Source organism: Aquila chrysaetos, chromosome 3 (genome assembly GCF_900496995.4).
Source record: "Aquila chrysaetos chrysaetos chromosome 3, bAquChr1.4, whole genome shotgun sequence".
NCBI lineage: Eukaryota > Metazoa > Chordata > Aves > Accipitriformes > Accipitridae > Aquila > Aquila chrysaetos.
In genome coordinates, this window is record NC_044006.1 from 33,425,778 (window position 1) to 33,452,096 (window position 26,319).

Sequence of the window (26,319 nt, forward strand, 5' to 3'; positions counted from 1 at the left end):
GTAATGACCATGTACATACATGGAGACACTCAAAATGAAAAATACATGCATTCAAGGAACGCACAAGGGACAGTACCATACAGTGTCTAGGCTGAATTAACAATATTGTTATGCTATTTGTGATATTTCCAAAATGGATGCAACAGTCTAGAAAAACTCCAGCTTGCCTAAACTCCTTCATGCAAAACTGCATTACAGACGCAATGCTACATACAGATTAAGGAGTGACAGACAAGTGCACTAGCAAGTAGGCTAATTAAAAGACGTCAGGCTATTTTTTTTTAAGCATGCAAGCAATATTAATATCTGGCTCTGAACATCTTTGAGTATTTAATTTGGGTGCTCAAGCCAAAGCTCAGACCCTCCATACAGTTGAAAGCTTCTCCAGAAGACAATTCAAAGCACTTTATATTCAGAGTCTACTGGTTTTCACCAGCTAAATAAGGAGGCTAAAAGTTTGATGCTCACATAATACTAATACCTCCAAACGGAAAAACAGAAACAACCCTTCTGTTTGCTTTACATTTATAGACTTACCATCATTATGATTACTACTCCTACTACAGGACACACATACTTCAGCTGAACAGTACTTTTACATAGCAAACTAAAGAGCATGATTACGGAGTTGTTCAGATCACATGACTTCTCAGTACTTGCCTGATCAAGAGCCAAGGGGAAGAGGGATGAGAGGGAGGAAGATAAGAATTCAATGGATTCTAAGAAAAATCAGTCATTTGGTTGGAGGAGGAAACAAAAAACCTTTCCAAAGCAGAAGACTCGGCAATTACTTACCCATAAATAGTATGTGAACTGCAGTGCAAAAATAGCTATGCCTTCATTGTCAAATGATCCTGCTACTGATCGCGATATGTAACCTGGAACTATGGCAATAAAACAGGCAGCTAAAAGCCCTGCTCCCTGGTTCCACAGTTCTCTGGTGAGCAGGAAAGTAGAAATAGCTGTAAGGCCGCTAAAAACCGGTGCTAGGAACACACATACATCTCTTATGTGGACTGTCACGTTAAGCATATTTAAAATCCAATGTATAAGGCCTGCTGTCACCATCAGTCCTGGGTATACCTAAAAGGAGAGAAAAAACAAAACAAAACCAACCCACTAGGTTATTGCAAAAAATGATCATGGTAGGTTTAGGTAGGCTTATTTGCATATAATTTGCAATGAAACAGTCATTTTTTTAAGCTGATATGAGCAGTGAGCAGGTAAAGCTAATGGAATTATTTTAATACTACTTTAATCATGTTTTGACGACACTGCTGAATACCAGAGGTACTTCAAATTTTACCCAATGCTAACAATTACATATAATCCATTTTGTAAATGAATAAGCAGCATACAGATAATATTCTATCTTGCCTGACATTTATCATATAATGAGAAGAATTTGTTGTTCAGGTATGGAAGCAGAAGCTAAACTTTGCAAGAGAATTTCAAGCCAGCTAACAGCTTTAAGAAAAAAACAAAACCCCAAAACTGTAAGACAACAAGAAGAAACTCAGCAACATTTCCCAGCCCTATCCATTTTCCTCCAAAATATACCATGCCATTCTTTCACTTCTTGTTACCCATGGAGAAAGAAAGTGTGCATCAACGAGATTAATTTTTTTTAAGCTGAAAAGCTGACAAGACAGTTGAGTATTATATATTTGCAAGACATCTGTAGACATCTTTGGATATGAAGGATTAAAATAAAGTCCTATAAAATTGAATTAAGATGTCCTCCAGGAAAGGTAGCATAGACTTATAACAAATCTATTGAACCCACTATAGAATATTGGAGAACTTCAAGTTATTCTTAATAGGAATTCTACCCTCCCACATTTATCAACATTAGAAAAATCAATATGTACTAGAAAAGTTAATATGTACTTCACCTGCCTTAGTTTCTTTCAAAAGCTAAGAAGGGCGTTGTACTAAATTAAATTAACAGACAACAGAATGTTTCCCTGCCTATATCCTTGAGACACAGTTTTCAAGACAAACTATTAAAACATTATATACCATATGACTTGCAAAATAATGTATGAAATCAACATTTCAATTCTATTTCCTAAGGGTTTTTACTTCATATAAGACAGGTATGCAAAACCCACATATATATGTTACATAAAAATGGTCTCAAGTATCTCTAAGGTACTACAATGAATAGTGATCTAGTTGTTACAAAAAACTTTGTAAATGCATTTAAATAGTATCTACTATAATTAAGAAGTTTAATGCACTTTCACACATTAAGTAACACGTGGCTCAGTGTTACTAAAGCTATTCTACCAATGAACGATATTTGTATTCCGATTGTTTCATACACCTTTCCTGTCTTGTAACTTGCATCGATACCAATCTTACCTACTCCTGATGCTTCATACAGGTGCCCCACTGTTTAATTTCAAAAGGTCTTTTCCCAGTAAAATCCTAACATTTTCCATACACACATGAAGTCCACTCAACATATACCACTGGATTAAAACTTGTGCCTTATGAGATTCAGATAACTTAAAAAAAAAAAAAAAAAAATTTTCATTTCATGTACCAGAATTACAGCAGTCATACTACACTTACTTATTACTATTAGAAGTTCATATGTAAGGAAGTAAAACTCAGTTCTGTATTTCTTGTTCACAGTATGCTGTTGGATAAAGACTAAAGCATGTTGACTTACTGTCTTAGCTCCTGCAGCAAAAAATTAAAAACATCTTGCTATTCCCTCTGCAGCAATTTGACAATTAAAAGCATATTTTATTAAGATTCTCCTTTTATCAATGTCAAATTTGTATTGAAAGTTCAAAAAACCTACTGCAAAGTCATCTTTAAGTTATTATTACAATACTTACAGTTCCACCTACTATTCTTCCCAGTGGATACCATGCTCTTTCATCAAACCAATTTAAAAATTCATAAAACCCATGGGATGCAAGATGATGTGTTGATCTATAGTTAAACCTAGAAAGAAATAGAGGAAAAGAAGGGAGGGGGAAGATAAATATCAAGAACCTAAATTTTAGGCATACCTTAAGTCATCTGTTTTCTAAGACCTAGAAAATAATTAAACTTCAGCATCTCATTTAGTATATAAGTACAATGGCCCTCTCTAAATCTATAGAGTTTTAAAGTAAATTACTAAGCCTTCAGTTACTAACCACTACATTTTCTTCATTTCTACAGCCAGTGCATATACACAGATGAAATGTTACAGTTTTGGGTGGGTTTTTTAAAACATTAAAGTTTTCTGTCACTCTAACAAACACTCCTGGCATTTTCTGCATTCCTTTTTAAAGCCAGTTTTCAAATATAGTCTGTCAACCTATTATTTTCCACATCCAGAATACCACTTAAGCAGAACCAAGATCATGGAAGAATCAATGCAAGACTCCCATTCTGAGACAGGACGGCTACCCAGTAGATCTGCTGCTCTATTTCATGAAACATTGAGAGGTGACATAATGTAATAATATGCAAAAAAGGGAATCAGTCTATTTGTTCACACTATCAAACTAATGGCCTTGACATATTTCTTTCTTTCAATCAATAAGAACCTATACAACGTAGAATCTATGTAGATGAAGTTTCACCTTCAAAGTTTGTACATTCTCTGCTGCAGAAAATCCCTTGTACAGCAAAAGCCTTCCTATGCATCCCTTCAGTTCAGTCTTCCACATTGCCCATATACCATTAAAAAACACAGATGGATTGCCACCAAGGCATTAATATTCTACTTTTCTGACATGTAATTTTTCCAACTTCTCAAACTTCACATAGCAAAACCTTTCAAGTATTACAAAGTCCATTAATTCTTCAAATTAGGAATCAGACTGCTGTGAGAAGAACTGCAGTGCATGTTACCCCGAACTGCAACTCTTTCATGATCATTTGAAAGCCAAACTAACAAGGGTGCAGGTATTGATGCTGTAAAGTTTTGTAAAGAAAGTTTAGGCTTAGAAAAGCCTCAGTGAACACCACTTCTGAAACAAGCAACATCCACAAACCCAACCCTCCTAATAGATATTCTAATTGGAATTTAGATAACGTGAAATTCATTAGTTAAAGAAGTATTAAAGATTGTATTCATTAGTTAAGAAGTTCAGATGACTAAATTGAATACCATAACAGACAACAGGTTAGATGAGGAAACCACCATGAAAGACTTCCAAAGACAGTTAGTATTCAAGACTAGAAAAGCTTACGTGTTTTTCATTTTGTCTATTTTATGAAAGTATGCACTTATATCACTAACATGCATCACTTCTAACACGGATTTTAAAACTACATCAAATTCTTTCATATATCTAGGATTCCCAAAATATCACAGGTTTACTTTGAACTAATTCATTTTACCAGAAAAAAGCTAATGTAATTCAAGACTATAAGACCCATCAAGTTCCTACTTGTTTAATCAGTACAAGTCCAGTATCTGAAGTACAACCACACAGAGGTTATGAGCAGATTTCTTCATCTACACAGCGAAAGAAGAAAAATAATTGAAATTCAGGTCCAGATGTCAGCAAACTTGACTGATGCTATGATAGTTCCGTCAGTGGAAACATGCAAGTAACATTAAAAACAAGTAAATAAAAAAAATTGAGCGCAGTATTTTCAGGAACACTCTCTCACATGTTAAATAAGCAGTTATATAGGATACACTAACTGATAAAACTGTAGACTTTCAAAAGTAATTAGTCATGTTTATATAAGAAAATTCACACAAACATCAATCATTCTGACCTAGAAATCTTTGTATCAAACAGCAATGTGACATTTGTTTCTAATAAGCCTGCAACTATTCCCATTTGACTAGATTTCTAAATATTAATTAATTCTCCAGTTCTGAACTGTCAAGTATAATGTGATTTATGAAATGCTGTACCTGTAAAATTAGCCCCTTATCTTAGTATAGCAAGGTCTATTGTTAAATTGTTTAGTGCCAAATGCCTGCAGTATGGTATGAGACAAAGCAGGAGTTCCATGTTGCACAGGATGCATACAATCCAGCCAGCTATGGACTGGACTTAAAATGCACTGAAAACCCAGTCAATGTTGTTATCCTAGAACTTTAAAAAGGAAACAAGAAAGATATTTACTAACATGAATTACTTTCAACTTTTTAAATCATGACTCAAACTCACAGAGGCTACAAAAGTATGACTAATGTTTACTTTTAGAGTATTAAAAGATTAGTTAAACAAATTAAATAGGCAAGAAGAATACATATTGACATTCTCCTCATGTTTTGAACTGGTAAAGCTTCATAACTGACTTCAGAAGGATGCGAACAACTGTCTTGTGCTTTGGCAGCATCCCATTAAGTCTTTTAATAACAATGAATTACCATGCAAAATTGAAATGCAACATAACAGCATTCTACTTCTACCACTTAAGAGGTAAGAATTTAATCTTCCCTCCTAATATACTTCTGGATAGATACAAATCTATTAACCCCTTCTTTCAAAAAGCAATTGATTCTTTTGCCACAAATGAAAGCATGCAGAGACAGCTGGGCATGTCTTTACAGCAGAAATTATTAGCAATACTATAGGTACATTAATTTTTCACTGCAAGAAGACCTATAGGTGAGAATGAGAAAAAACATTCTGACCACAGAAACCTAAAGAAAAATATTTAGAAGCTTAACTACAGCACCTCAATTTGACTTTAGGGGAGGAAAAAAAAAAAAAAAAAGTGCTCACTTCACCTCCCACTAGGTAACCTGCAAACAAAAATAAGTTAAAATGTAAATATAAACATATGCATACATAAGGAGAAGCTTGATGAGTAATGCTGCATATCAAAGCCAGCTTCAAGCACTGACAAAGTGGCAACAACAGTATGGTCTAGCAATCATATGATGCCAGTATTACACCCTGATACCGCTTACGCACTTCATAGCACTCTACTCCTTTAGGGACAAGCCTGAACCTTGTAAAACTGTTTCCCTTTCAGCCAGAATGGAGAAAGGCAAGAGTCCCTTTGACTGGAGTTCACACTGGAGTTCCAGCCTGTCCAGTACAGCAGCACAGAAACAGCAGCGATGCCCTGGCCATCTGCCAGCCCAGGCACATCGCCACTGCTCTTAGCAAAATGTTCCCAGGCACTGCAGAGTAAGGTGATAAGCAGTACAGCAGCACAGCAAGCAGTGAAAGCAAAAAGCAGCCACTAACGAGCATTAGACTCTTAAGATACAGTGAGGCAAGCAAGCCCCATGGCAAGCACAGAAGCCTGCCCATTAATAGCTAAACAGCAATAACAGCTATAAATTCGATCTAGCACATTCCAATCAAACCTGTTGTTATCTTGAATCCTTCGAGCCCCATGTTGGGCACCAAAAGGACTGTCGTGGTTTAACCCCAGCCAGCAACTAAGCCCCACACAGCTGCTCCCTCACTACCCCCTGGTTTGGTTGTGGGAGAGAATCAGAAGGGTAAAAGTGAAAAAACTCATGAGCCGAGATAAAAGACAGTTTAATAAGTAAAGCAAAAGCCACACGCGCAAGCAAAGCAAAACAAGGAATCCATTCACTACTTTCCGTGGGCAGGCAGGTGTTCAGCCACCTCCAAGGAAAGCAGGGCTCCATCACGCCTAACGGTGACTTGGGAAGACAAACGCCATCACTCCGAACCTCCCCCCAGATTTATATGCTGAGCATGACATCATATAGTCTGGAATATCTGTTTGGTCAGTTGGGATTGGCTGTCCCAGCTGTGTCCCCTCCCAACTTCTTGTGCCCCCCCAGCCTCCTCGCTGGTGGGGTGGGGTGAGGAGCAGAAAAGGCCTTGGCTCTGTGTAAGTCCTGGTCAGCAGTAACAAAAACATCCCTGTGTTACTAACACTGTTTTCAGCACAAATCCAAAACATAGCCCCATACTAGCTACTGTGAAGAAAATTAACACTATCCCAGCCAAAACCAGCACATCCAGAATGGAGAGCACTGCTAACAAACAGCAAGTATCACAAGCCATAGTCACTCAACCTTCTTACTCTCTTGGTACTTTTCAAACTATGTTTGAAACACAGCACAGTGGTATTGTATTTCTTCAGCAGTACTGTCACGGTATCTACAACTATCTATAGGTTTCATAGGCATGTAAAACAGCCCTAGGAAATATCAGAAAAAGTGCTGCCTTTGCTTATGCCCACATCCCGGAGATTTAGGGGCTGCAGCTGAGGGGGGAATCAGAATGGAGACAACAGCAGCCAGGACTGGGTAGGGGTTGCATTTCAGGCTTGGGCATCACTGTCTTCCCCAGTTCTTCCATCTCCAGCAGCAGCAAGCATAGGTGATATTTAGGGTTTTTATCCAACCCTCTTTCTGACGGGCTAGACATTAGCCAAGGAGACACAGGAACTGGAGTACGCTGCTGGTTACAGTGATTAAATAGGGTGCAGTACTATGTTGCAGAACCAGACTTAAGGAAAGGATCCCTTTTCTCCCACCCATCTGATCTTGAGGTATGGGAACTGCTCACCCATCTCCTAAGATTCCCTCTCATCCTCTCTCATCCCTCTGAGGCAAGCCAATTTGAGACAGACCTGAGAAGAATAACAAAATTATGTGAAGCACATGCCTAATTAAGAACTTAGCTTGAAAGACTCAGTCCATGTTGTAAAAAAGATACACACTTGCTAACATTCAGCACAGAAGAGCTCTTAAGGACCTGACTGACTAACACCAGTAAGCGTTGACTTTTCTTATTTTAGCTGATGTTCTAGGAGGAAAAGTGATACTCTGCTGTTCTCCTTGCCTCTTTCTGTCAGGCCTGTAGTTTGAACTGTCTCCTCCTCTGAGCTAAGCTTTAAAGGAATCATCAAACAATCCTAAGTCTTTGTACATTTCAGAATTCAAAGCCCCAACCACCAAATTATGCTGGTATTGTAGTTTGAACCTTTTGGGGGATGCTCTAATGATCACAGAAGCACTCTATGTATGGTACCATTAATTTTGTGGCACTATTGGAGATACCTATATTATAGTTGGTTCAGCAGACAACTTAAGATGAGTTAATAAAGATATGGTTCTCATTTTCAAAACATATTTCAATTTCAGCATAGAACAGAACACAAGCAGCAACAGCAAAATAAATGAGCAGAGGCATATTTTTTTTTTAGTAGCAACATTCATTTGGAAAGCTTAACTAGGCAACTTGCAAAATAAAGCCTGTAAAGTTTTCAGTTGTATGTTATGTACTGTTAATATATAATCTTAACTATCTTTTCATGCTTGGGTTTGATTTTTATTCCACCCTATGAACTGCTTTTTTGATGACACAAGGTAATGCTGTAGGATGATTAGTTAATGCTAGTCACAGTGATCACTTGCTCTATCCAGGAGCTATAGAGTTCTCCAGCACCTCACAGCAACAATTACTGCTATATTTATAAGGAGACATCTTTGGCTTTGACATTCTTAAGTTCAGTATTTCCTTGACAAAAGTACTATTTAAGATCAACATTCCAATAAAATTCAGCCTACTGAGAAAGTAAGAACATACAGGAAAAGAGCACACGTACAGTAATGCAATTACTTCATCTAGATCTTAACAACATTTAAGGCAAATTACACTGACAGCAATGGAATTCATTTGACCGTCCCATTACAACAGAGCTCAAGATCAGAGTGTTGCTTCTTGTGGGAATGTTGACTGTCTAAAACCCTATCAAATTTCATGCTACTATTGCCCCATCACCTAGACTTTTTATCTGGCATTTTATAGCCATCTGAGAATATGTAATCTCCTTACTAGCACAATCTGTTGAAAATTTTCTAAGCCTGCAATTATAAAGGCTTCTCTGCTCTAAAAGTCTTCAGCTGCAGATGCACAAAATTTTCACATCTGCAAACTCAGAAAAATGACATGATACAAACTAACTGTGAACATTACAAGCTATCTGAGCAATTCCAGGAGTCAGTTTTTAATGCAAATGTAGATTACAGAATCAATTCTGCCATACAGTATCTAATTAGAGATGGCAAGTCTAGATTCTTGAAAAAGATAGTTGCAGATTGACTCCATATCCGACATATTCTTTGCATCCAAAGGAAGAATTTATTCAGTGCAACACTTTTATGGCAAATTTAATGAGAAAGTTCAGTAACTTCCACTGAAACAAAGAAACATATATACAGTATTCCATATTAAATTTCAAAACACCTGCTTGCCTACATATTATACTACAAGCACAACATCCTGAAAGTCTTATTCTGAAGTCTGTATCTACGACTAAGCAATTACCACAATGATTTTTGCATATGGTTTTTAAAATGGAAGTACAGTACCCCATCAATCACATAATGAATTCGAGGCACTACAGCATTATTTCTCATCATGAAAATGCTTACTTGTGTTGAGTTTATAACCTTGGAAAGTATGTATGGACATTTAAGCCAGTTTCAACTAATCAAGATCAGAATTCTGCACAGCAATACCCGTAGGCAGAAGTACTTATGACAGGTGAAGAGCCTTTCCTACCGCCCACAACCTAAACCCAAGGTGTTACAGACCTCACAGTAAGAATGGAGAGGCCCAACTGATCTTTAGGGGTTTTGTTGCAAGTAGGGCCATTTGAAAAGAGAAATACACATCCTGCACGTTGACTGTCAACCAGAAGTCTAATGTTTGATAAGAGAATTGGCAGCAGTACTATCATTCTGAGTTTGCTCAGGTTCAATATTGGTCATGATCCTGCTTTTGATTTCAGATTTCCTAATTCTGAACAAACACACTCACTCAGAAAAATGTGGCGAAGACTCCTTTGTTATAGGAAGAATAGTTAGTACACTGAAGTAATAAAAATGGCAGGAGGTTCTGCAGTGATGTGGCCACCTAAATTCAGAAAACATGGAAATTCTGAGTCAAAGGAGGAAGAATTTTCTCTTCCTGGAATCCAGCCGAGCAACAAAACTCCTCCTGTTTGTAATACCATTAGAATAATCCCTGATGGGGAAGAACCGTAGAAAGTCCAGGCAGAAAAAAAAGCTAGATGGCACAACCCGAAGGGAACCTATTTTTTTCAGGTCCAACATTCAACTGTGTTCAATTGAAATCCTGAAGAATACCAGAACGGTTATAGAATAACCATTAAGAATATCAGAATGTCCCCAATGTGTTTAAGAAGGATTACAGCATTCATACTCCACTACTTGGCATGGTATTTTCACTGCCTGCAATAAGATGTCACGCTTAGCGAGTGCTAAAATCAAGAACAGCATGCTGCCAGTTTCTTAATGATATGAAATTCTACAGGGAGCATACAGTTACTCTAACTTCTTCAGAGAGCCCAGGGCATCTTCAGTATTTTTGCTAAAGAGCTGCAAGCCTTTTAAAGCATTCCATGACCACAGCTTATAGTTTTCACACAATATACCACATCTGAAGCCACAATATACTTCCCATCATCACTGTAGTGGGCGTATATCTGCCTACAGTTTCAGACACTTCCTATGGTGCCTATTAGGCTTTTTCATGACTTTTTTCTGTCTTTTGAACTATTCCATGTCTCAAGGCAAATTATTAAGAAAAGCATTAGTTTTATCAATACTAAAAGACGTACTTCACCAGTGAAGTGTGCCATTCATAAAATTTAACAACATTTTAGACCTAAGAAGAAAGTGATGATGACATTTTTTCTTGGGACAGTCAAAATTCTGAAGAGTTTTCAATGGTAAGGGGAAAATTGAATGCTCGTTCTCTGCTCTATTGGATATACACTTCACTGCAGATACTACACTATGACTGGCATCAATACTGATGGCAATACTGGTTCCATATCCTTTGACAGCATCAGCTTCTTAAGAGGCATCTCTTCTCTGCTCAACACAATATTAACTACCACAAACTCAAAAGGCTCTATAGTGTTATGTCTGTTTCTTTCTGAGTGCTATTGGGCTACTCTGTAGCACATTAGCCTTGCATCTTGCAACTCTGAAGGCTTTGCATGGAATTCAAGAATATGTTCAAGAAGGATGTGTCTTTTGGACGAAACAGATTCATGCTGTACTTGTTTTTAACATGATGGAGGCAGCTTAACTTCAGAACCTTCTAAGTTAAAGGCTGGTACATGAAGATTTGGTCGGCAGAAAGGAATTCAAAAGGCAATTAGCTAAATAATATATTTTATGAAGCAAAATATTCTTTCTGTGAGAAATGTGATACTAGAAATCAATGTGCTGAACATGACTGCTTCACAAGAAGTGACTGGGAACAGAGGATGGCTAGCTCCCAAGTCACTTCTTTCATGGTCTTCTACTATAGAACAAAGCAACATGTAACACCTAAACAACTATAGTGGACTCTTACTAAACTGATCTCAAACATACTACCTGCTATCCTGTAGCGAGATCCAACACGTACCCAGAAAAGAATACTAATTTTTTTAATAGTCTGAAATACAGAGCAAAATAAAAGATATTTCTCATTCATTGTGGGTACTTATAATTATATTTTAACTATTTGGGAGTATGTGGCACAGTTATCATCTCTATTACATAATAAAAGTCACCTATATGCTACAGTGCAGTGGCAACTATGGAAGTAGTAGCTACACAAAAACGCAGTTGAACCAACTTCACAATCACTTCCCTTTAAGTGAAATTTAAGAAATCAGTCTGGATGCAAGGTGGCCTGGCAGACTGTTTCTACCCTGTAAAATACAAGACACGAAAAAAGTAAACAGGAGCCTTAGAAAAGCTCTAGATCCCCAACATCCCATGTAATATTTAAGCAATGACAATCTCATTTCTGGCAGAACATTTAAACAGTTAGAACACCATAGAAGAGCTTTAGCAGAAACTATTGTGTTCACCCCTCAATAACCAACAGCCTGTTGCTTGAACTTCTGCATAACATGAGAAAGAGTAGGTCCAGACAGAATCGGGCATTACATATCAAACCACTCTGTACAGATTACGTCAACTTAGTATTTTGTTAGCTCACAGAAATTAAAAGAATCTACAGTATCGTGGTTGCATGTCAGCAGTCTAAGTCAGTTTAGCAAGTTAAAATAAGGTAGTTTTATCCAATATTCCTTAAATATTTGCTCTTTAGTATATCTCTTAATGCACCTGCTATTCTTCCTCCTGCAACTAGCTCTCAGTTACCTGAATTCTCTGACTATGCTTTCTTTCAGTTGTCCTTTCTGTGTGTAGAATATGTTTAGTGCAAGAAGCTGGACCTCTCATATTGCACCTGTTCAGCTCCATCTGTTGCAATATTGACTTACTGACTTTTTACTACAATGAACGCTGAAAAACTAACAATTAATGTTTCAGAGTGGGTAACACAAAGCATCACCAGAGCAGAACCAGACAGTCTATCTAACTTGAACAATTTCTGTCCAGTGATTGAGGCTGGGTTAGAGACCTAATTTTATCTAATTTAAATATGTCTGCTCAAATTCTGCTTAACCCTTCAGTAATATGGCATAAATAGACATAAATATTGCATTCATCAGGCATGTAGCAGGGACCAGACAATTTTCCACAGTAGGTATGTACATATACAGCTATACATATATAGCTACCTGTAGAACAAACCAAACAATACACCTAGGGTTTGCAGAAACCTAGAGATAGATCTAATCATGCCCTAATCAAGTAAAGCTGAAAAGAAAAAGGCATGAAAACAGCCCAAAGTGCAAAAGAATAAAGGGCGGAGGGGGTGGGGGTGAGATTCACAACTCCAGGATGGATGCCTTGTACTCAATTATACACTCACCCAAATTTAACTGTGGCAGTTACCCTTCGGCTGACCTTTGCTAGTTAAAAGGAGTGCAGAAGCACTCATAATCCACTTTTGCACCCAGATCAGACAAATTAGCTTGAATCACAGCTAAAAAGCAAACCACTCTAAAGATTATCTGAACTATTTCACCTCATTTTTCTCTGAAGCAGATTAGGAGTACTCACATGATCTATTAATACAGTCCAACAGAAGAGATGGTAGCCTCCAGCTGAGGGCAGAAAGTCTTCCAGCTGTTTGCAAAGTGACTGCATATTCTCACACTGGAGGAAATTGATGTGGGAATAGGATGTCACCAATAGAATAAACAAAGACCAGGAAAGAAGATGACAGCAGAAAGTGGTCTTCATCCTTCCCTACAATACACAGACTGGAGTTTATCTTTCTAACCATATTTTGCATTCTTGATCCACTTTCAATGCCTGATTTATTCTGAAATAAGTATGGCAAGCAGAATTTAAAATCAGTTATCCACTACATTCATTTTATCTTTCAGACTGTTTCTAATAAGTCTAAATAAATTTTTTAAAAAAGCAAGTTTTCACTGAATTTAATTCAACCTGTTAAGAATTGTACTTAATGGTTACCAATGTTTCTTTAAAAACTACGCACAAGAAACACAAAAGTGTAATAACAAAACGTTATTTGCTTTTTATTAGGTATCCTCACAGAAACACTACAGATTAAGTGTACTGCAGTGACTACAGTGCTCAGCATTGAAGATAGTATTTGTAATTAATATTAAATTCCTGCCATGTACAATGTGAAATTAGTTACATGGTTTTTTTCTCATTATGTGATGGAATTTCTAGTATTGCTTAGTCTTACTACATTGTAGCTATCAAACTACTTCACTGTGCTCCCATCACTTTAGTAAAATCCAAATCATGTTTAGAAGTGATCTTAAAGGGGCTTTTAAAAAAAAGAAAATAAAATAAAAACATGGAGGTGGGGAAATATCATTAAGATGAGCTAGGCTTCATATTACACACACATACGTTCTGAAGCTGTGATGCCTTTCTGCCACAAATGCTATTACGGAAATATTCACAGACTACACCCACCATTGCCTCATCTTGTCCAGGAGCATGTCCTTTCCAAAACACATCACCTCCTTGACCAGCTGGCTACATTAGTATACAGTTTGGTAGCTACAGCCCTTCTGTCTTATATTAATGAACAGTAAAAGGGATGAGTTTAATTTCTAATGCCATTTTATTTATTAAATAACAAGTACGGACTTGAGGTACCATGGCTTCCCCTTCTCCCCCATTGTCACATGAAATGCAGTAAGTCAAAATGAACACCTTGTTGCCCATGAAAAGGAATGGGGAAAGAAGGATACTAAAGCAAGACGATCAGCTGCAGTTCAGGCAGGGTTGAAAAGAGGTGTATTGCAGGGGATACGTGAAAGTTGTTGGAAGGACCTAGCAGAAGTTCTCAAGGGATAGTTCTTAGGTCACATAATCCTAAATCTTCTCTCTCCTCGCTCTCCAGATGTGAATTTTTAATTGGTCTATTCCAGGACCTTTCACACTTCAATCCCCACCAGACTATATGCCCCCTCAACTCTCTCTCCACAAATGTGCATTTAAATTAGAAACTCAGAGTTAGCCTTCCTGATTCAGAAAAGGGATTTGGCTCTAGATCCCCAACATCCCATATAACCATTTAAGCAATGATAATCTTATTTCTGGCAGAACTTTTAAACAGTTACAGCACAGCAGAAGAGCGTTAGCAGAAACTATTGGTATGTTCACCCCTCAATAGCCCAAGACCTGTGGGTCACAGAACTCATGTATACTTGAGATCAGATCAGGGTACAAGATGTGCCAATACAGTAGCTCACTGCCACTGGTAAAGGGGAATTTCCCTTCTCCTTGCATCCAGCTGCAGATCCTGACACCTGCACTTACCAGATTTCTGCGAGTTGCCTTAACTTGTTAACACAGCAGAAAACTATCCCAGGAAATGTCCAACAGATGATGGGAAATTCAAGAGAACTGCTCCACTTGATTAGATGCAAATAAGGCCAATTTATACCAGCAAAGACAAGCTTAGCAGCACCTTGTTATATTGTAGATACTCAGAGTCAGGCTTTACTCAACACACTCTGAACTGCCGTCTTATCAGCCACAGCAGCTTCCTGAAGGTTCTCAAAAGAACCTTTGGAATCACCTTCCATGTGTTTTTCAATGCGCAAATGATATCCACAGGTACTCCAGCACAGCATATTAGATATTGAGATAGAAGACAACACTCCTTAACTTCCCAGGTAAAAGTACCATTCAACTAACATTTAAAGCTGTTCTGTGGCTTTTTCTCCTTAAAGGTAGCCCTGAAAGAAGACAGCAGATTGCACTGTATGGAACATCCTATCACAAAGCAAAACCATAATGCACATAGGTAAGAATGCTGTGTTGAAACTAGAGTATGATGGAGGCATAAGGAAAAAGGGACCCTGAAGTTGACTTACTAAAGCAAAAGCTAGAAAATAAAACTCAATGATGAAACAACTACACAAGAGATATCATCCAGTCTTCTCCCAAGCAAAAACTGGGCTTAACTGTGGGAGGGTGGGGCAAGTGTGGTGAAGCAGCGGTGGATTACAAAATTAAAGCACTAAAGATTCCTTGGCTCCTGAAGGTGTTTAGCCATAGGAGAAAAATTACATTTGTCATCACTAGCTGACCCGAGACATCACAAATTAAGATACTGTTGCAAATGTTTAAGGTAGTCTCTCCAATGTCAAAATCCATTCTCTATTTGGCAAATGAAAGATTAAAATTGTTACAGAGTAAAATGAATTGTGAGACATATGCAACAGTTTTTCAAATATTACTTCAGACATCTGACATTAGATAAATCATTCTAGTCAGCTGTATAAGATAAAACAGTCAAAACAGTAGCATTACATAACTTCTTGGAGAACTCAAACACTGCATTAGCTTTCATGAGTCTTGTTCTACAGTAAAGTAAGCCAAAGAGGCACCCATTTACTTCTGTTGTTAACATCAATATGATAATGACAAAGCTCCAATTTTGTTTCGCCGACTTTCTAAATTAGAAGAATAGCAATTTTAAGACATTTTATCTATTGCCAGAGAAAGAATTAAAGGCATTTTAAAGGTCTTTAATACCCAAATGATAAACTCTAAATATTTCAACATGAAGATGAAACTGTCTTTTTCAAGATATACATTCCAAACAATATTTATGAAAATCTAAGTTATTCAACTGAACTTCCAAATGCTGCTTGGGATAAGTTTAGAATAGGAATGAAGCACATTTGACATATGTAATACACTACAGAAAAAAAAAAAAAGCAGGATAAATGTGAAGAAAAGTATTCGGGACAAGTAGGTTTGTTTTGTTACATTTTGCTTCTGCATCAAGGAAATGCATTGCTGTATTTTCAAATCCTCTAGCTATATCACACAAGTATTCTGTTCAACATGTGGTCTTCCCAATCAGCTGCATCATCAAACAGGTACTTTCCATAACTAGATTTCCTTAAAATATCCATCTATTGGGAAGATTGGAATAAAAATAAATAAAATCACACTCCCTGGACTTAAAGAAGTTGACTACCATTTATAGGATAACAATTGCAAAAAATGAACGCAGAGACTGAAAAAAATAAAGAACTCACAAAATGTAGGCTGCCCAGCCACGTGTGCTGGAACAGTTTAAAATTACGTAACGATATGCTATTTTTCCCTTCTGCAAAATCCATTTACTATTCAACAAACAGGATAGATGGTGCCCAACCATACAGTGAACCACTCTTTTCAAATAAATGTAAATACTGTGGAAAACAGCCTAGAAGATAATAGCAATCCCATTAAGAACACCACCAAAAATCAATAATCAAAGCAAACTCACATCCTCAGTTGCAATGTAATTTCCCAAGGGTTTCTGTTTGTTTTAAGCGAGGGAAGTTTTGAAAAGGTGTTTTGCAATTCTATCTTCATGGATAACGAGCTGAGCAGAACTCCAACATGCTCTTTACCTAACAAACTAACATAACCCATACAAATCAATTGACATAGAAAATGATATGATAAGCATTGTAACACCCGGAATTAATTATCATTACAGTCCACATACACCAGTCATTTATATTAGATGGGCTCTTTAAAAAGTAGCATATGATACTGGACTTGGGTCTCCCATAGCAGACAGACATTTTAAATACTGTTTCCTGCTCTTAGAAGCGCTCATGTACAAACATTCAGTTATTCCTTGTTTAAAATAGACCATTTCTTTTTCTAAAGCACAGGGATATTGCCTCACTTAATAGCAAGAACTTTTGAAGTATAGGAAGCATTTAATTCTCTATATGCCAAAGGAGCTTGTACCCTGGGAAAGTAGCAGTAAGTTGAGAAATACAGAAGCTGTTCTATTTGGTTTGTATCTATGTCCTTAAATTCATTCCTCGGGCTGCTTCAACTTATGTAAGGTGTGGTGCAGCATTAGGGTCAATTTCATGGTACCTCTCAAGCCTAGGCCTACCAGCTACCCACATTAAAAATACCTCAGCTTGATTCCCAGCAACAGCTCAGATAAAGATCACAAGCTCTGCTCAGCTACAGGGCCAGAAATTAAGTGTATCCATTGGACCTACTACAAAATTTACTGCAGATGTGAAGCACAGAAAGACTATAACAATACTGAACCTAATACTTGTCCTAAGTTCACTTTGTTCTCTAAGCAAGTGGTAAGACTGATGGTTAGAAGTTTTGCTAAATGAGTTAGGAAAAACGTCTGCGCATGCCCTGCTACAGGGTGCAGGCTCCACAGCTCCGAAAGCAGCAGCTTTAATGGCTCTGCTATGTAGAAAGAAGCCCTCAGGATTAGCCCTAAATGTCAGTACAAATGTACCTCAAAGGGCTTGCAAGAATGGAATTTTCAAAAACTAAGGAAGAAACTCTGCAGCATATGCACAGATAGACATTAAATGGGAAATAACCTGACTGAATCAGAAGAGATCCTTGTGGAACAGCAAAGACACCTCCCTAAACCCAGACTACTCCCAACCTATTTAAATACTATTAGTACCTATAGGATTTTGAATTTTCCTGCTAGCTTTGCTGTCCAAAATTTTTATTCTCCCCTTCCCCCACCAGTTCAACATGAGACAGATATAAAAACATGAATATTAGGATTACAGGCTGCCAAAACCAGAGACTATTAGAGAGAGAATTGTGATAGGAAGCATAAGTAACCTTTATAAACCACCCTAACCCTATGTAATCACATCAAACTTCTGTTTAAAAAACAGAACATATTAAGCTGCTCAAATAATAGGATATATGCCAAGAAAAGTCCATTCAAGGATTTTCATCATAGCATTTGCTCTAGCTAGTCAAGTGTTTGAGTATTTGCTGAAGACTGTTTAAAAAAAAAAAAATCACAGCATTAAAAGCTAAACTGCTGGTTCAGTTCAACCCAGTCTACATAAAACATTCCGATACATTTTCCTTTTCAAGTTTCATTCTGCTACCCACAAATCAATAAAAGGGTCAACACTTTGCAAGCATTCTGTCTTACCTCCTATGTTTTCCAAAAGAAGACTGTAGGGATAGTTTCTATACTCAACCATACTCTGCACATGTTTTTTGAACACTGCCCCTCCTACCCTCTCATGCATAACCCCATTACTGTACCCACATGAAGTCTGATGAAGTTTTCACCCCAATTAAAAGTTGTGCAAGTGAGGAAAGAAACGCTACCTGCTAAGTAAAGATGGGAAAAAATAATAGTAGAGATGGAGCAGAGGTTTGATTCTTACATGAATGTTATTTTATGAGGCCACATGGTGAACCGCTTTTCAGCTGCATCAGCCTAACTGATCAAATCTAGCCTGAGGTCTCCTCACTCACAAAGCATGGTCTCTTGCCTTCAACTCTGTCCAATGTTCTTTTTTCAGATTGTCCTCCTTCCATTAAATTTCTAATATTTACCTATTTCTGCAATTACCTAAGCAGTAGAGAAGTTCAGTACAGTCAACTGCACATCTTCTTGACTGTTAACACCATATCAACCTTCTAGAAAAGTTTACTTAGCTTCAAAACAGCACCCTCCAAGTACCTAAACAAGGAAGAGCTGTTCAAGTCCCTGGACATACAGGACTTACTATCTTATAATCTAGAAAGTTCCAAAAGCCAGAGACTAGCCTGTGCTAACAGAGTTTCTCAACCCATGTAACATTGCAATAGAAGTGATCAAAAAAGATGCCTGATCTGGATCATCCTCATTACAAAGGGGGGGAAGGGGAAGATACTGGCAGACTATTCTCCAAGAACATAAAAATCTCTAAACTTGCCCTTCATGAACACACAGGCCTCACTAAATCAGATTCAGAGGTTATACTAGAATATTTTTCCTACTATAATAAAATGGCAAAAATGAGTTTGAGCTACCTGGCTACCTGAAATCCTGCTAAAATTATTACTATTACTAGAATATAAACAACTTTTATCATTCAAACGTACTATGTCTGTATCTTACATTTAGAAAAAAGTCAAAAAATACTTAATTGTGTACTTACTGTTAATGAACAGTTCAATCTTTTAAAATATATTCCTATAAAATAGAAATAGGGTACTTCTCATTTCATAGAATCACAAATCTTGTGAATGAAGATATTGTAGTAAGTTTTCAATATAAATCTCATGACATTTGCAACATCTCAAAATCAATCCAAAGTGATTATATTCAAACTGGATTGGAATCAAATGCCTTCCCAAGGTCTGGAAATTGTCAAAGATTATAAACAAAAGGAAATGTTTGGGAAAAGAATCCTAAAGTGGGTGGGAAATGTTTCCTAAACAGATCCACATTCATGTAGTCACCTTCAACAAGATTATGTGATGGGTTGAAATCCTCCAGAAAGATAGCAGTTTGGAGATGACAGTGGCTGCCACCCCTCAAGAACACATTTACTATGCAATCTGCTGTCTGTCTGCCCAGCAAGAAGAGTCACTAGCAGGTAAGCAAGCAATGGCTAGATGAATTATCTGGGCAGGCCACATCTGGCCATAGCCTACAGATTGAGCATTGTTAATTGAGATTATCAACACTATCATGCTCTTTACATGATTTTTTTTTTCTCCTTATGAACACCAGCTTAAGGCACTCTCATTCACTGCTACATACCCCTTCTTTTGTCATTCCTGTTGCTCCAGTGTCTTAACATGCTCTGTTTTTATACGTATACGTCTCCTCCTTATCACTCAATCCCAGTTTACCCTCTAAAAATCAGCTGCCATTTACATTCCCTTCCAACATTCATATTCTGCCTCAAAAATAAGAAATTAAACTGCAATATAAAAACTGATGGTGGGCAGGCTCGGGGAACAAAAATGTTACAGTATTTTGACAATTTACCTAATTGAATCAACTCACCATGACTGCTTTACAGCAAGCACAAAGAAAAAAGCAGAACTGCACAGTGGGTGACAGAGGAGAACTCCTACTCCAAAAGGCAACCATTGGATCAGCTAACTACAACACAAACCCACGACCTTACTCTCTCCCAATGAAATCAATACATTTACACAACCTCCAGTGTTTGATCAATTCCATGCACCACTTCTAATGTTCACTTGAGTCACACTTTCTATTTTAATGAAGATTTCATATCATATTTATAGGTGTTAATTTATGTTTTCATTAATGAAAAAAGTTCATAACAGCTCAAGAATCCATCTAGCAAACATGATTTGAGCTTAGCAAAACCTGTGTGTTTGGCTGTGCCCAACGTAAAGTCCTAACTTCTTTAACTCGTCTGTCTCCGAAATGCAAGCAGTGACACCAACCTTATGTTTATTTTCACCAGTTCATCCCCATTCACCAAAGTCCACTAATGGTAGATGATGGTATCAGTGACAAGAAAGTGGATTGCTATCCATAAACTATACTCCCCACTAGCACAATTACGTTACCTCAGTGAGGTATGATAAACAATGGTCACCCTGATGACAGTTAAAAAGCTGGTGGTTTGAGCAATCAGTGATGTTGGTTTGGAAGAGGCAAAGATGTATGTGAGATTGTGGTAGTGCTGTTCATTACCAGGAACGGGCAGGACAGTAGGAGACAACATTCCTGGCAGTAGCAGGTGGGCAAATCTAACTGACAAAAGACCACACTGGTGCTCCATCCTGCATGTGCAAACCAGTATGGAGAGGGTCTCATGCTCAGACACACAAGCTTCTGCATTTCAGCTTAAACCAGCTCTCAATCCCAAAGTAACGTGTTATCTGGTGTTTAGCAAGCTGCTAAAATTCTCAGGGAAAGACAAAAGTTTGATCTAATGTCATGGGATATGATTCAGATACAGTTCTCACAGGTGTGACTTAATGGTAAGAACTGTGCAAACAGAATGAATGTTACTATTTTGATAGCACTCCCTGAAGACTACTGATGTAGCAAAGGTTGTTACCGTTTTAGTTAGTAGCAGTATCAGGATGCAACGATCTCGCTAGATATATCTACGTTATATGTATACACACATACACACACACATATATAGATTATTACGTATATATATGATATGAACGGCCAAATGAAACGGCATACGGGCATGCTGGAGCTGTACTTTAAACAAACCAGTGCATAGAAATTAGTCCCTGTTCAAGTACTCCATAATTTTGGTTGCCTTGGTTCGGTAGCCATGCTGGCATTTAAGGCAACATCTGACAGACAGAATGACGCTGCTTGACAACTGAGTTAAACATGCTGTTGTACTTTCATGAAAAGCTTTCACCGCGCACTTGCGTGTACGTAGCACGGAAATTATGCTCCTGGTCCACCCAGCTGCCACACCAGCCAACAGATGAACCAAATTTCAGACATGAAACCTGTCCATCCCAGTGTACCATCACTGTCCGTGTTTCAAGTTCTTGGCCTGATAATGAAATCCTGAAGTTAAATGCTGGAGGCCTGTCCATAGCACAGCTTAAAGTCAATACTGACTGACTTCATGTATCAGCTCACCTGACCTAGGAGCCGCCAAAAAGTACACACATTTTTCAAAGTCTCTAGACCAGCTCAAGTATGGAAAGTAAACAAGACATGAGAAATAAATCAAAATAAAGTGGCAATACTATACAAAAGAGTGTGGAAAAAAACCAGTAATCCTAGTAATGATGAACAGGTTACAAGTTAGTAAGTGACAGTATGGTGACTTCAAAACACCAGTTTGTTTTTTCCTCACACAAGCATTGAGACCAAAAGCAAAGCTGTCCTCTCTCTACTGCCTTGCCCTATTATACTACATTTGGGTCACTTCTGGAAGAAATGCCAGCTGGAGTAAGTCTCAGAAGGTAATTTCAGAAAACAAGCAAGCTTCCCCTCCCCAGAAATCAAACCCGAACTTTACTGTCAGAAATGCAGCTTGAAAGGGATGTTAGAAAAAAGTGGTATTTGATTCAATTAATATGTAGAAAAACCAAGGCAAATCTCCCTTTCTTCCTACCCCAGATCTCCTAAGTTTCTTATGTCCATACCAGAAAACTGGATTCCCAAGTAAATGAGAAAGCTTTCTACACCTTAGAGACAACAGTATTTTTCCATTCAAAAGAATAACTAATTTGCCTAATGCTCCTCATTTTGTCAAATATACCTCAGCTTCCTCTCTTGATCACAAAATGAACACTAGAGAATAGGTGACTTATCAACACGTTGCAAGATATCCTATGCAAGCTTGACAGAAAAAGCCAAAGGAATGGAGAAAACTATGGAACTGTTCCACCAGCAAAGACTGTGGCCGCTATCCTGAAGAAAAAAAAAAAAAAAAAGAAAAAAAAAAAGAAAATTCAGTTTACCTGGACAAGCTGCTAAAGAAGTGGTTAAAAAAAAATAAAAAAAAAGCGCTGCTTCTAATCTCTTTTCATAAGCTCCTTTACCACATTAAATTCAGACTTGTAAGACCCTTACAACTGTGAAAAACCATTCCTACCTAGCTACTCAACAGTATTTAGGACCAACATCATTTTTTACTCTTTCGACCAATATTGCTGCTGCAATAAAAGCACTTTTGTTTTTCCTCACTTCTACCATTTTAGGTTCTCTTCCCTACTAATTAACTTAAGTGCATTTGCCTCTACTATTTCTGGCATGCAGCAACATGATACTGGCATGATTCTTGACATTTCAACTGCTTCTCACAGACCTGCATTAAAATCAATGAGTTTTGTCAACTTCGTCTATTCTAATTAGCAAAGGCACATACAGCAGCATAGGCAGCAATGCCTTCTGTTTGCATACTCAGGAAGATGACTTTGCATCAACTTACACATTGCTTAAACCAGAAGTTTACCTTTACAAACATACCATGACTATGAACTTAACTCCCACAGCACCTTTTTTAATGTCCTTCAAGGCTTAATAACAGAAGTTATGCAACTCAACACTGTAAAGTTTCCATTTATCCAAAAAGGATGAGCCTTGATTATAAAAATCAGAGAAAGTTGTACAAAAATGTAGGTTGTATGCTTAAAAAAAAAAAAGTTTCCTCCATTATAGAGAGGAAAGTCTTTTTGCTTAAATTTAGATTAGAAGAGCCTGAGAACTACTCCATAGGATCCAACCCCAGGTTCATAGTCTCACTGCAGATGTGTTTAACTATGCTTCCCCATTGTTAACTTTATTAATTGAAAGTTTGCATTCCTTCCATTCATTTGTGTGTGCAGAAAAAGACTTAAATTATGGGCAATTACTTGATGTTTTGAAGATATTTTGAGATATTTAGCTTTCACATCACAAAGCGTGTATTACTTCAGACAGTATTTAAAAACAAAGCAATTCCTTGTTCGCTATCCACTATTCTGAGCCATGATTTGTGAATGGGTTACAGTGGGGAGGGGAGTGAGGGGGGAAAAACCAACCAGAAAAGAGGAAGTTGTGCTTTTGAAACTATCAAAGTGGAGTGCACGCTTTGTAGATAAGTACAATTTCAGTAACAATTTTAGATTAACACAGAGTGTTTACCGTGCATTTCAAAACGAAGCATCTCCTTCCTTCGTGCGATTAACAGTAAGACCCGAGACACATAATTTTAAATTAAAACCAGAGAATTCATTATTCTAAAGTCATCTGCTGCCTACCCTGCTTAAAGCTCTAAAAAACCCCACGGATTCCTAGAATGAAGTAGCCACTAATACAAAAATTCATTGTCACATTTTTGCGTTAAAAAAAGTGCCCCACGAGTCCCGTCATCTTTCAGTTCGCCTTGCTGCAAGGAACGAGTGCAGCATTTCTTGATCTTATACATAAAATGGTTTCAGTCCCCTCCAACAGGGAAAAGAACAGACAGCTTCTACAGGAGGGAAAGCAATCTTTAGAAAAATCAAGATGCGTGGGAAACACAGAAAGTCCTTGGGCTCAGAAACGCCGCTTTGAAACACCTGGCAGTAAATCAATGTCACCCGTTTCACTGTAATCCCTCAAGTCACTTTTATGAAGATTACTTCCTGCAGTGCATTCCTCACCCTCCTCCCTCCCCGGCCGACAAGGGCTCTAGGAAAGACCACTCCGAGAAGCCGCACCGCGCATCTGGAGACCAACGCCGCCGCAGAAGGACCCGGACCACCTTCGCTACGAGTGCTCCGTTACGACGGCGGTCGCCGGAGCCCCCGGTTCCTGCCCGGCGGCCCCCCCCCACCACCGCCACAGCTCTCCCCGTGCCCCTCGGCAGGGCGGCGGAGAGTCCTGCCGCAACTCCACCGCCTCCAGCCGGCACAGCTCCGCCGGATCCGGGGCAACAGCCGCCTCCCCGTCCCCGAGGTCTCCGCCACCGCACTCCCTCCTCCCTCCCGCCCTGCGGGGACACCCAAGCGCCGGGCCCCGCCGCTCGCTCCCGCCGCTTCCCTCTCCCCGCCGCCCGCCGGCCGGCCCCGGCCCCGCGGCGGCCCCTCACGCCTGTCGCCGCTGCACCGCGACCCCTCGGGCTCCCTCCGACCTGCCACGGCGCGTCCCGTCCGCGCCACCTCCCTCCCCCCTTCCCTCCCTCCCTCCCCGGGCGGCCGCGGCTCTCGGCTCCCTCCGCCCGGCGGCCAGGGGAACAGGCAGGGCGCAAGTTCGCGAAGTGGCGGAGCGGGGCAGGCGGCGGGGGCCTGCCGCTGTCCCCGCGGCCGCGGCGGGGGAAGCCTGCGGGGCGTCGTCCGTCCCCCCCCGCCCCCCCCAACCTCTGCCGCCGGGGCTCACGGCGCGGCGCCCGCCTGAGGCGCGCCCGGAGAGGGGGCGGCTTTCCCGCCTCCCCGTCCCGTCCGGCAGCGGCGGGGACTCACCAGGGGTCGAACTCGTGGATGATGCTCTCGAAGCGGATGACGGCGAAGAGCCGGGAGCTGAAGCCGGCCAGCCAGGCCAGGAAGAGGATGGTGAAGGAGAGGAGCGACTGCCAGCCCGCCGGCTGCGACAGGCCCCCCGACAGGCCGCCTCCGCCCGCCGGGGGGCCGCCGGCAGCCGCCGCCGCCGCGCCGCCGCCGCCCGCCCCGGCGCGGCTGTTGAGCAGCGCCACGGAGTTGGCGGCGGGCTTGTGCTTGCTATCGGGGGCCGAGTGCTCCGCCATGTTGTACCCGGGGCTCCCTCGCAGCCTCTCCGCCTGGCGCGTGCGGGGAGGAGGCGGAGGAGGGGTGGGGGAGGGAGCGGGAGGAAGGGCAGGGGGAGGGAGGCTCGGCAGGGGAGGGGCGGAGCCCGCCCGCTCCCTCAGCGGGCCTCACTGACTCCCCGCCGCCGCCACCGCCTCCTCGCTCGGCCGGGCTCTGCCTCCCGCCGCCGCCGTCACCGTCCCAGTGCGGCGCGGGGCGGGGCGGGGCGGGGCGGAGGAGGGGGCCGCTTGCGGCGGGCGAGCCCGGGGGGCGGGGCCGGTGACGGAAGGGGGAGGGGCCGAGAGGCCGAGGGCGGGGCTCGAGGCGGGGGGAGGGGCCGGCGGCCGCGCGCGCACGCTGAGGGGAGAGCGCGGGAGCCACAGGCGCGCGGCCGGCGCCGGGGATGGGCTGCGGCCGCCTCGCGCGCGCGCGCGCGCGCGAACACCCCCCCCGGCGTGAGGGGGCGGGCGGGCGCGCGCTCGCGCGGGCCGGCGGATCGGGTCCTCCCGAGCGAGCGGTTTGACATTGCCGCCCTCCAGCGCGGGAGGAGCTACGGGGGCAGGGGCGGGGCTCCGAGGAGAAGGCGAGGATGGCGGGGGGTAGGGACCAATCCCCGCGGTAGCCCTTCCAACAGGAACTCCGTGACGACCTGTCACAGAGCGACAGGTATTTAAAAGGGGCGGGGCGAGCCCAGACAGCCAATCGGAGCGGCGGAGGTGAAGGCGTGGCAGCGCGCGTAGGGGAGGTTGTTTTCTCCCCGCAGCCATTGGAGGGGGGGGGCTAAAAAAAGGGGCAGCGGTGACTGGCGGCCGTTTGTTCTAATCGGAGCGAGGCGTGCGAGTCACGTGGGCGCCCTTAGGAACGGCGAACACGCCCGGCGCCGTGCCAGGGCGCTGCAGTGCGTGTGGGCTGGCGGGGCGGCACCGCTCCCGGCGTGCTCTGCGCGGGGGCGCGCGAGCCGCGCGGCGCCGAGCCGAGCC

At 40.8% G+C, this 26,319-nt stretch overlaps 1 protein-coding gene across 1 annotated transcript in view; it reads right to left on the reverse strand.

Moving 5' to 3' along the window:
- Positions 1 to 25,544, reverse strand: part of STT3B (STT3 oligosaccharyltransferase complex catalytic subunit B) — a 53,447-nt gene extending 27,903 nt beyond the window's left edge. The window contains exons 1-3 of the mRNA XM_030007561.2: positions 25,040 to 25,544; positions 2,853 to 2,961; positions 796 to 1,083 (exon numbers count right to left, since the gene is read on the reverse strand). Of these exons, the coding sequence (XP_029863421.1) occupies positions 796 to 1,083; positions 2,853 to 2,961; positions 25,040 to 25,320 (678 nt within the window). The 5' untranslated portion in view covers positions 25,321 to 25,544. The remainder of the gene's footprint in view (positions 1 to 795; positions 1,084 to 2,852; positions 2,962 to 25,039) is intronic.
- Positions 25,545 to 26,319: the final 775 nt, after the last annotated feature.